The following is an 11,493-nucleotide window of genomic DNA, read 5'->3' on the forward strand; positions in this document are numbered from 1 at the left end:
GGGGGGGGGGGGGGGATCTCAAGGTCACAGTCACTACCATCACCACCATCAACATCAGCCTCTAGGGGCCCACGCCTCACAAGCATTATTATTATTTTTTTTAGGTATTTTTTTTACTGAGACAGGATTAATGTAAGCTGTTATAAGACAACTCTGCAGCGCCTCTCCCCCGTCCTGCTCCGGCTCTTGGGACCTCTGGGGAACCGAGTCTCTCTGTCCACCCTCTGTGGCCAAGCCACCCACGGTGTGCCTGTGTCCCCAGTTTTGCATGTGACTTTCCAGATGCCCCCTCTTCCAGGACTCTTTCCCTTCCAGCCCCAGCGCCCATCCTCCAGAGAGGAGAGAGGGACTGAAGATGAAATCAATGATTCATCATGCCGCCGTGAGAAAGCCTCGTAAAATCCCCAGGGCGCCTGCTGGCTCCATCGGTTAAACATCTGACTTCAGCTCAAGTCACACTCTCACAGTTAGCGGGTTTGAGCCCCGAGTCGAGCTCTGTGCTGACAGAGTGGAGGCTGCTTAGTATTCTCTCTCTCTCTCTCTCTCTCTCTCTCTCTCTCTGCTCCTCCCCCGCTCATGCTCTCTTTCTCTCTCAAAGCAAATAAACAAACTTAAAAAACATCCCCAGGGGCACCTGGGCGGCTCAGTCAATTAAGTGTTCAACTTCAGCTCAGGTCACGATCTCACGGTTTGTGGGTTTGGGGCCCGTGTCAGGCTCTGTGCTGACAGCCTGGAGCCTGTTTCAGATTCTGTGTCTCCCTCTCTCTCTGCCCCTCCCCCTCTCACATTCTGTCTCTCTCTCAAAAATAAAAAAAAATTAAAAATTTTTTAAAATTAGAAAATAATCCCTTCACTGTGGGGTTCACAGAGCCTGTGGGCTAGTGACTGCAGCCACATGTCAGCGGGACGGGGCGCCCGAACTCCGCAGGGGCAGAAGCTCCCGTCCTCAGGGCCCTTCTAGACCTTGTCCCACGTCCCTCTTCATCTGGATGCTCACCTGTGTCCTTTTTAAGTCACTGAACATAGGTATTTCCTTGAGCTCTGTGAGCTATTCTAGCAAATCATCGAACCCGAAGAGGCAGGTCATGGGAACCACCAATACACAGCCAGTAACTAAGAAGTAAGAGAGGCCCAAACTTTCTTTCTTCCTTCCTTCTGTCTCTAAGTAAACCTCCACACCCAACCTGGGAATTGAACTCATGACCCCAAGTCGTGAGTCTAATGTCCCACCAACCGAGCCAGCAGGTGCCCTGCCCCCAGGAGGCGCAAACTTCGCACCGGTGTCTGAAGCAGGGTGGTCCCGGGAGCGGAGCCCTTGGCCTGTAGAAGGCGGGCGGTCTACGGGCGGGGGGAGCGGAGCAGGCCCGCTGGCGCCGGGCGAGCTGGAGGCCCGGCTGCTGTAGATGCCCCAGCACACACGTGTGCTGTCACGAGTGTTGTGAAAGTGTCGTGAGCGGAGGGAGCGGCTCCCCTCCAGCTTCCGGCAGATAGAGGCAAAGCGGCCACGGGGCCCAGGCCGCCCAAGGCCGGGCGTCCACCCAGCACCGTTCACACAGCCAGAGGCGGGCGCCGTCCGACGTCCGAGTGGTGACCGGACAGACAGAACGCGGTCCATTCACGGACCCCACAGAGGAAGTCTACGCGCTACAAACGCAGACACGCCTGGAGAACGCTGCTCGGAGAAAGAAGCCAGACTCGAAGAGCCACAGAGTGCAGGGCCGCACCTCCAGCACGCGTCCAGAGCAGGCCGAGCCATGCACAGTGGGGAGACTGGTGGCCGCCAGGGGCCGGGGGGAGAGGGCCAGGAGGGGCCACTAACAGGCACGGGCCTTCTTTGGGGAGCGGTGGAAACGTTCTGGGGTCGGAACTGGTTGCACTACGCTACACTGTACACTTCAAGGGACGATGGGGCGCCTGGGGGACTCAGTCGGTTGAGCGTCCGACTTCGCTCACGTCATGATCTCACAGTCCATGGGTTCGAGCCCCGCGTCGGGCTCTGTGCTGACAGCTAGCTCAGAGCCTGCTTCTTGTCCTCTGCCTCCCCGCCCCCTCAAAAATAAACATTAAAACAATTTTAAGAATAAACAAATAAACAAAAAGACAAATAGTATAGCCTGTGAATTTCATCCCAACAAAGCTTACTGGCGAAAAGAAAAACAAAAACAAAAAAGGAGGCCATCAAATACGGGGGCCCAGCGCACCGTGGGGAGCACTGCCTGGGTGCCCACCCTGCACTGCACATCCTTGCAGGGCACCCCGGGCTGTCACCTGCACTACCTGGCCTGTCCGTCCTTGACCCGGACCCAGTATCCCTACCTCAGATGGTGTGTGTGGACTAAGGAAGCTGGCGCTCGGCCAGGCCTTGGCGTGGGGCCTGGCACACAGCCTGCCCTACAGGCGCTGGCATCAACGCCGTCCAGGCATCCGTTCCCCGGGAGGCGGCGTGAGTGAGAGCCACCAGTACCTCTACGGGGTGGCAGCCCCCTCTCATGCACAGGACCGGCCCCTCCTCCCGACAAGAAGGTCAGCAAAGGCCGAGGACCCTGTTGGGTCGAGTGGTGTTCCCGTGGCATCAGGGTCCGGCTCTGAGTGACGGGCTTGGCGAGCTCACAGCCCTGTCCCAGCACCCGGCACAGGGTCTCAGCGGGTCATGGGAAGAACCGAATGATCAGGCCCCCTCCGTCGCCCCCCCGGCCCCCAGCCCCCGATACTCACAGGAGATGGCGAACAGGGCCTTCACGCGCACCAAGTCGGAAGCATCCCGGTCAAGAAGCCGCAGCAGCTTGCGCAGGGCGCCCAGGCCCAGCACCTGCTCCTGGATGGCCGCCACATTCTGGCTGCACGTGCCGATGAGCTGCGCCGCCCGCCACCGCAGCCCCGCGGGCCCCGCCTCCAGGTACCGGCCCACCAGCAGGTGCATGCCTGACAGCTGGCAGAAGTCTGTGCCAGAGAGAGAGGCGTGAGAGTTCAGGCGCAGGGCCGAGCTGTGCCTGCCCCCCACACTCGTGTGATGAGGCCCCGAGTGCCTGAGAAGGAAATGTACTGCGAGACCAGGGCCGTGTAAGAGGTCACCCAGGCACAGTGAGGTCATCAGGGTGAGTGCGGATCCGGCACGACTGGGACCGCATGAGGACACGGGGAGAAGGCAGCCGTCTGCACACCAAGGAGCATGCGCCGGAAGAAAGCGACCCTGCCCGCACCTAGATCGCAGGCCGCCAGCCTGCGGAGGTGGGAGAGGTGTGAGGCCTGTTTAAGCCTCCTATCATGCGGGGCTCTGTGACGGCCGCCCTCACAAGTGAACGCGCCAGCGGGGTTTGCAGGGGCAGGCTGCCTCGCGGGGAGCCCGCCTCGAGTGTGGGCTTCGTCCAGGCACCCAGGCTGCCTCGCGGGGAGCCCGCCTCGAGTGTGAGCTTCGTCCAGGCACCCAACCAGGCATCTCTGCAAGGCCGGCATGTCTCAAAAACGGCAGCATTTGGGGGTTAGGGTCCCGGGCTGCACGCACCGAATGCCGGTACTGATCCCTGATCTCCCTGGGGGAGAGCCGCATACTAGACCGGGGCTCGCCAAACTGCAGCCCAGCACCCGTTCTTGTAAGTAAAGTACTGGCAAGCTTGGCAGTTCCTCCAAAACTTAAACGCAGACTTGTCACATGACCACTCCTACACAAATACCCAAAACCCCGGAAAGCAGACACTCGAACAGACACTTGTGCCAATGTTCACGACAGCAGTTTTCTCAATAAGCGAAGGGGGAATGACCCAAACGTCCGCTAACTGATGAATGGATAAGCAGACATATGACCTAGCTGAACAATAGGGTGTTATAAGAGGAACAGGGGGCGCCTGGGTGGCTCAGTCGGTTAAGTGTCCGACTTTGGCTCAGGTCATGATCTTGTGGCACGTGAGTCCGAGCTCCGCGCCGGGCTCTGTGCTGACAGCTCAGACTCTGGAGCCTACTTCCCATTCTGTGTCTCCCTCTCTGACCCTCCCCTGCTCACGCTGTCTCTCTCTCTCAGAAATAAAACATTAAAAAAAATTTGTTATGCTGAGCGAGAGAAGTCAGGCAGAGAAGAACAGCTACCATATGTTTGCACGTATAGGAGGATTAGGGGGAACTTAACAGAGGATTGTGGGGGAGAAGAAAGGGAAAAATAGTGGGGGAGAAGGAGGGAGGCAAACCATGAGAGACTCTTGAATGCCGAGAACAAACTGAGGGCTGATGGGGAGGGGAAGGGGGTGATGGGCATGGAGGAGGGCACTTGTGGGGATGAGCACTGGGTGTTATATGGAAACCAACTTGATAATAAACTATTTAAAAAAATAAAATAATAAAATAAAACATTAAAAATTAAACAAAAATCACACTCAGACACCATATATTCTATGATTCCATTGATGTGAAACAGCCAGAAAAGACGAATACACAATGTCAGTGACTACATCACGGCCCTGCAAATCAAGTAGAAAGTCCTCGTACCAGCTCCTCAGCATTTAGAACAACCCTACATGCCGACTTCGGCCTGCAAGGCCCCACACGCCCCGCATCCCTGCTACCTCTCTCCTCTCACTCACTCCATTCTGCTCTGCTGGCCTTACTGCTGATCCCGCACATCCCAGGCATGTTCCCACCTCAGGGCCTTTGCACTGGCCATGGCCTCTGCCTGGAATCTTTGTCCGGAGCTAATCTCGTACCTCACTCCTCCACTTAGGTCTCCGATGAAATGGCACCCCTTGGGGAGCCCTTCCCAGACCATCCCGCCCAGAACCACCTCTGCACTCATGTTGCAGGGAGTGACGGCGCACTCCCAAGAGACTAGGGAGAAATGACCAGTGTGGGAGAATGTCAGGGAGGCAGACCTGCTGCCAGGCTGGTGGAGAGGCAAGGTCCCCTCCTGATGGCAAGGGGACCAAGCAGGAAGAGACAGGGCAGTCGCATGTGGGAGCAGACTAGAGAGGGAGACACTGGAAGCTGGGAGGGGGGGCAAGAGGCCGATGGTGTGACCCCGGAGAGGAAGGATGGGGGGGGGGGCTGTGCAGAGGAGGGACAGTCAGAGGGAAGGGCAGGGGGAGGGGCGGGGCCCTGGCGGCGGGGGCGGGGCAGCCGGGCGTACCTGCAGCGTTGTCCATGTTTTCACACAGGTCGGCCAGCAGCTCCAGGGCCCCCTCGCGCTCCTGCTGGTCGGCGGCCAGGTCCGCCTCGCCAGCCAAGGAGGGCGCAGGCTGGGACAGCACTCGGAGGCAGTTCTTCATCTGCTCCACCTCCTCCCGCTGGCCCCGGAAGGCAGCTGACATGGCCTCCTGCAGCCACTGACGCCTCTGGGGTGCAAGACCGGGGAAGCAATCCTCTGTCAATGATTCATTCGTGCATAACAGTTGTTACTATTACCAGCCAACATCTGAGAGCTGACTGTTCCTTCAATCAACAGGTTTCTGTCGCCTGTCTTTTCTACTCTCAACTTTCTAGACATCAGATTCACGGAGAGAGTGGCAACGGGGTGTGAGAGAAGGGACACCTAGGTTTCCGTCCCGGACAACTAGAAGGCGGCGGGGAAAACGGGGGGAGGAGCAGGTATGGAGCATGAAGAGCGGAGGTCAGAGCCCAGTTCTGAACGCGCCCAGCTTGGGAGATCTAGAACCCACCCACGGTAAAACACTGAGGAGGGCCTGGAGCTCAGGTCCGGCCGGACCGGGCTTTCTCAACCCTGGCTCTACTGACACAGAGCTGGGCGGCTCTGCTGGCGGTGGGCACACGGGAGGACGCTGAGCAGCACCCCTGCTCTCCTCCCCCCGCCCCGAGCTGAACAACTCAACAGGTCTCCACTCGTCGTCACATGTCCGGAGAGGCATAAAATCAGAACCACTGGTCTGGAGACAGACATTTGAGAGCGGTCAGGGTGAAGTCTCAACAACGTGAGGACATAAAGGAAGTGAGCACAGGTAGGCAAGGGAAGAGGCCTGGGGCTCGCCATCGCTCAGTGGCTGGGGAGTGAGGAAGAGCCAACAGAGGAAACCGGAAGGAGAGCCGGTGAGCAAGGATGAAAACCAGGACACTGCTGTTCTAGAAAACAAATGAAGGAGGAGACCAAGGAGGTGGATAAGAATCAAATGCTGCCTATTAGGTCAAATAAGATGACAGGTGAGAGCTGGCCACTGATTTTTTTCCCCCTACCAGGCCTGTTAGTGCTCATATGTGGGCTCTGTGGTCACAAATCCCGGATAAACTTGGGCAAGTTGTTAATCCTTCTGTATCCTCGGCGTTCAATGATGTCACTGGATGAGCACAATGATTCGTATAGTGTAATCACTATCCCCAACTAAACATCACGTATAACAAATATTGCTACGAATCTCCAAGACAACGCTCCCAGGTGAGTACGGCTATCCCTACTTCACAGATGAGAAAACTGAGGCGCAGAAAAGCTGTGACTTGCCCAAGGTCACACAGTCAGCCACCCGCAAAGCCTAAAGGCAAACCTAAGTGTCTGTGCACAGAGCTTGCACTGGATGAGAACAGCCTGCTGCCTTCAGGAGCACGATGTGCCCGGCACTGTGTGGACCCCACTTAAACTGGAACGTCGAAAGTACCCTATGAATGGGGCGCCTGGGGGGCTCAGTCGGTTAAGCGTCCAGCTTCGGCTAAGGTCATGATCTCACGGTTCATGGGCTCCAGCCCGGCGTCGGGCTCTGTGCTGACAGCTAGCTCAGAGCCTGGAGCCTGCTTCAGAGTCTGCGTCTCCCTCTCTCTCTGACCCTCCCCTGCTCACGCTGTCTCTCTCTCAAAAAAATAAAGCATTAAAAATTTTTTAATAAAAAAAAAAAGAAAGTACCCTATGAAGTACTATTATTACTTTTATCATCATCATCAACTTGCAAATAACGGACCTGCTGCTCAGAAAGGTGAAGTGCCAGACCCAAGGTCACACAGCTGGATATTTTGCTGAAACCAGGTCTGCCGAGCTCCCTTTTCCTTCTCGCCACGACGCTACTGTGCAACTCTGCATCCCGGCGGGGTGCTAGGACCCAGGCACTCCTGAGATCTGACCTTCAGTCTACCACAAGCCCACCTGGCACAAACAGCCCACTACGCCCTCACACCCGGACTCCCGCCCCTCCCCCCACCTCCGGGGGTCCCCACCCTTTACCTCCTCACTCATGGGTTCTGGAGGGGGGTCTGGTTCCTGAGAGCCCGCCGTGATGGCCATCTGCAGCAGGCCTTGGAGGTTTCGCGGGGGCGGAGGGTGTCCCGAGTTCCCCGCCGAGGAGCCGCCGCCCCCTGAGGAACAACCCTGGGAGGCCGGGGGCAGCGCCAGGGGGAGGCGGCTGCCCCCCGAGCCTTGGTCCGCCATGGGCTGTTTGTGAAGGGAAGAATCTATCTGGGGGAGGGGGTGGTCACCGCTGAGGTAGCGTCCCGTCCGGTCGACTCCTGGGGGTCTGCTGAGAAGGCGGCGTTTTAGGGGAGCTGGGCGCCTCCCCATGACCCCAAACCACTCCGCCCGCACCCACCTTAGCCACAGTCCTCTTTCCCTCCTTCAGACCAACAGGACCCTTCCCCAAAGTCACACGCCCCTCCTTCCACCCTCGCAACAGGCCCCACCCACTCCAACTAGCAACCTAGCAACCCCCTCCCCCATCTCCACTAAGTGCGTTCCCGTCTCTTAGCAACCCCACTGCCCTGCCCCCTTGGCAACAAGCCCTCCCTTTGACGTCTTCGCAACAAATCCCCTCTTTCCACTCCAAAGAGGGGAGCCAGGGCGGGCCGGACCTCACTAACCCGAGCCTCACCTCCCCGGGCCGCGAGTCACCGCCGCTACTAGAGACAGAGTCGCCCGCACCTGACTCTGCTGGGCGCCGCCATCTTGACCGGAAATGCGCCAAACTGGCCCGGAAGTTCGCGGCGCTCCCTCCCAACCTTGGGCCGGAGCTGAGGTCCAGGAGGCTTTCCGGCTCTTAAGCCCTTCCCACCAGGCCGGATACAGCGGTCGGCCCCGCCCCCCGCCTCACTCTCAGCCTAAGCTCTGCCCCCGACCCAGAGCTCGCCCCTTACGAGCCCCGCCCCCTACTCCTCCCTGCAAGCCCCACCCCTGCCGTGGCGTGAACCCCGCCCCCCAGTCTAGCCCCGCCCACATATGTCCCCGCCCCTCCCTGCCACCTTACGCTCCGCCCCTGTTCTGGGCCTTTCGGCCTCTCCCAGCTTGACTCCACCCCTCCCCTAAGCCCCTCCCCATGCCGCTGTGCGGGCCGCTCCCCGTTAGGCCCCACCCCCTACCTGCAGGTGGTGCTGGTCTCCCACCCTGGGGCCTTTTCCCCTGCGCCTGGCCACCTGCTCCATCTTTTATTGGAGCCCTGGGTTCTCGCCCCTAATGTCTGATGTAATCACCTTTGGCCCATTCCACCCCTCTCCTGGCCTCAGCTTCCCCAGTCGTCAAAGGGGTTCAGTCGTTCCCGCTTCAGCTCGTGCGGACACCGATCATCACCCAGCCTCTCCCTCTTGGAATCTTCCCTGGGTTCTGCCAGGAGCACGGGACGGGATTCCTGGAGGCTGAAGCCGAAGCAGAATTCCCGGACGAGGTGGTTTGGGAGGTTGCCGGCTCTGCGCACCATGTTTGGGGCCCAGGTCTGGTAACGTGCCTGATCTGTAGGGGTATTTGCCTTGAGCTGGGCTTAACCCCTGGTCCGAGTCTTCTATTAGAGGTCCCGCCCTGCCCCGCCAGGAGAAGGTCGTACTCATCTCAGGTGGGCCCCACTGTCGCACGTGAATTGCACGTGCTGCCGAGCCCGGGGTGTGCGAGGTTGTATTTGGTACAGAAATGGTGAGACAACACGACAACCCTGTGCACCCGCGGGCGGTGTTTGTAGGACTGAGCAAAACAGCCATCAGACAGGGGTCTGGGCTCCTACCCCTCCCCTAACGCCCTGTACCCTATTGTATGCGTTTTCTATTGCTGCCTTTAGCAAATTATGAAAGGGGCGCCTGGGTGGTTCAGTCGGTTAAACATGGACTCTTCATTTCGTGGGATCGAGCCCATCGTGGAGCCCTGTGCTGACAGTGAGTGGGGCCTGCTTGGGATTCTCTCTCTCCCTCTGTCTCTCTCTGCCCCTCCCCTTCTCACATTCTTTCTCTGTGTCTCTCAAAAAAAATAAACAAATATTTAAAAATAAATGATATTACAAAAAAAATGGTGGCTTAAAACAACACAGATTTATTATCTTACAATTCTGGTGGTCTGAAGCCCAAAATGGTGCTTATGGGTTAGAACCAAGGTATCAGCAGGACTGCGTTCCTTCTGGAAGCCGTAGGAGAAAGTCTGCTTCCCGCCTTTTCTGGCTTGCAGAGGCCACCCACGTTCCTTGGATTGCGGCTGCATCACTTTGACTTCTGGCATCAGGGTCCCATCTCCTTCTCTGACCCTGACCCTTCCCTGCCGCATTTTCAAAAGGGTCCTTGCGATTACATACAGGGACGTCATCTGCCCGTCTCAAGATCGTCAACCCACTCCATCTGCAAAGTCCTTTGTGCTACATAAGGTGACATAGGCACAGATTCTGGGAAATTCGGATGTGGGCATCTCTGGGGGCTGTCGTTCAGCCTACCATCCGTGGGTACACCTATGCACAAGTGAATTCATGTTATGTACAAAATGTTACGCACGGTACCATACAGCCTGTGTAAATATAGCATGTAATTGTATGTAACGTCGTGTATGTTAATACACGTATAACATAATGCCAGCCTACAGAAAAACTCCCCAGGTACCCTATAAAAGCCACAGTCCTTGGGATGACCTTATGAGTAGGGTGATCATACAGTCTTCGATGTATAGCAAGACTTCACAATGCAAACAGGCCTCATTAACAACCCTCATTAACAATTACAGAAAACCGAATGATGATGATGGTAATTACAGAATACCAGGCATATGGTCACCCTGCATCTAAGGCCCTATACGATCTGTGTCCTCACCTCATGTTCTCTCTCTGCCCCTCGCTCGCTCCTCACTGACCCCTCAGTGTTCCCACGATGCACCCTAGGGCCTTTGCACTTGCTGTCCCCTGCATGCAAGGTACTTGTCCACACAGCTCTGACCTTCATTTTCCTTCAACGTCCCCTCACTGGAGAAGTCTTTCTTGGCACTGTCTCAAAAATCCTACCCACCCAACAAACACTTCCTGTCCCCCTTTCTGCTTTCACGGTCACTTTAGCGCTTGTCTCTAGAAACTTGACTGTCAGAACATACATTTTGCTTCTCTTGTTTATCACCTGCTGCGTCCACCGCCGTGGGAGTTCCACGGGGCAAAGACCTTGGTTGATGTGGCTCTCTGGTGCCCCCTCACCTCGTGGACAGTGCCAGCTCTCAGATTTGGTGTCCAGTAAAGGCTTATGGAACAAAGCTGGTTGTCTAGGAGACTAGAAGCTCTTGGGTCTCCTTTACAGGGGACTCAGGGATGAAATGGGTGTCTAACACCTGTGGGTACCTGATACGGGGGAGTCCTGGATTATGTGGATCTCCCTGAGCACGGATCCAGGGGTGCGCTCTAGCGGGCACGTATCGCTGTATGGAGGCCCACGTGAAGATGAGGGGACCTTATGGCGGGCGCAAAGAATGTTCAGGGGTCTAAAAACGTGCACGGGGAGCTGAGAGGGTTCTGGAAGCTTCTCTGTGGAGTACTGAGGATCCTAAATGGGGGAATGGAACCAAGATGATCTGAGACTCCCAAATTCTTCCCTCTCTCTGCCTGTCTCCCTCTTTCTCTGCCCCTGCAGTCTGCCCTCACCTTCCCCAGCACACAATCTGCCACCTGTGTACGCCACAGGTCTTTCCCGGCCCCCAGCTCTCTCCTTTGACCCTCTCCACAGCTCTGTCTTTCTACATCTCTCTGTGCCTCCACCTGTCTGGGGTTTTACCTCCCCCTTATCCCCGTCCGCCTCTCTCTCCCACTTTCCCCTGCTCTCTGACCCTCCATCCCTCTGCCCTTCTTCCCCCTGCGCCTCACCCCTGCACTTTTCCCTCCCTCTGTCTCTGTCTCTGTGCTTCCCCATTGCTCTCCCCCATCTCCCTGTCTCTTTCCCTCACCTGTGTCTCTCTGGTTCTCTGTGGGTCGCTGTCTCTCGCCCTCCCCTTCTCTCCCCTTCTCCATCGCGTCTGCGTTTCTGCACACCTCTCTCCATCCCTCTGGCTGACTCCTTCCCTCCTTCGGCCTCGCTCTGCGTCTCCGCGTCGGACTCGCTCCAGCTCCGTCCCTTCCTACAACTCTCCCATCTCCGCGTCGGTTCCCGCAGCCCCGCAGCCCCTCGTCCTCTCCCGGCTCTGCGCGCCCCTGCCTGGCGCCGCCCGTCTCCGCTCGTCTCCACCCCTGTCGCCATGTGCCTCTAGGCCAGACTTCGCCTCCCTTTGTGTAGCCCCATCTCGCCCCGGTCTCCCCGCTCCCCGTCTCTCTCCCTCGCCCCGCGTCCGTCCCCTCTCCTCCTGCATCCCTGCATCCCTCCCTGCACCCT

At 57.5% G+C, this 11,493-nt stretch overlaps 1 protein-coding gene and 1 long non-coding RNA gene across 6 annotated transcripts in view; both read right to left on the reverse strand.

Annotated features, from left to right (window-relative positions):
* HSPBP1 (HSPA (Hsp70) binding protein 1) overlaps positions 1-7,943 on the reverse strand; it is a 12,363-nt gene extending 4,420 nt beyond the window's left edge. The window contains exons 1-4 of one of the 4 annotated variants that reach the window (XM_039244238.1): positions 7,832-7,943; positions 7,142-7,430; positions 5,111-5,315; positions 2,716-2,940 (exon numbers count right to left, since the gene is read on the reverse strand). In XM_039244238.1, the coding sequence (XP_039100169.1) occupies positions 2,716-2,940; positions 5,111-5,315; positions 7,142-7,430; positions 7,832-7,854 (742 nt within the window). In that variant the 5' untranslated portion in view covers positions 7,855-7,943. Of the gene's footprint in view, positions 1-2,715; positions 2,941-5,110; positions 5,316-7,141; positions 7,475-7,781 lie in introns of those variants that run through there. The other 3 variants (XM_039244239.1, XM_039244240.1, XM_039244237.1) reach the window with 3 other exon arrangements.
* Positions 7,944-9,187: 1,244 nt separating this feature from the next.
* Positions 9,188-11,347, reverse strand: LOC120239754. Of its 2 annotated transcripts, none has more exons than XR_005530499.1 (3): positions 11,157-11,347; positions 10,235-10,674; positions 9,188-9,605 (listed from the first exon to the last, which is right to left on the reverse strand). It is a non-coding gene; the product is annotated as an uncharacterized LOC120239754 (long non-coding RNA). The 2 variants fall into 2 exon arrangements; XR_005530498.1 differs by having other exon boundaries at positions 11,072-11,347.
* Between the last annotated feature and the right edge of the window lie 146 nt (positions 11,348-11,493).

The sequence above is a fragment of the Hyaena hyaena genome, unplaced genomic scaffold (assembly GCF_003009895.1).
Source record: "Hyaena hyaena isolate Hyena2069 unplaced genomic scaffold, ASM300989v1 scaffold_235, whole genome shotgun sequence".
Lineage (NCBI taxonomy): Eukaryota > Metazoa > Chordata > Mammalia > Carnivora > Hyaenidae > Hyaena > Hyaena hyaena.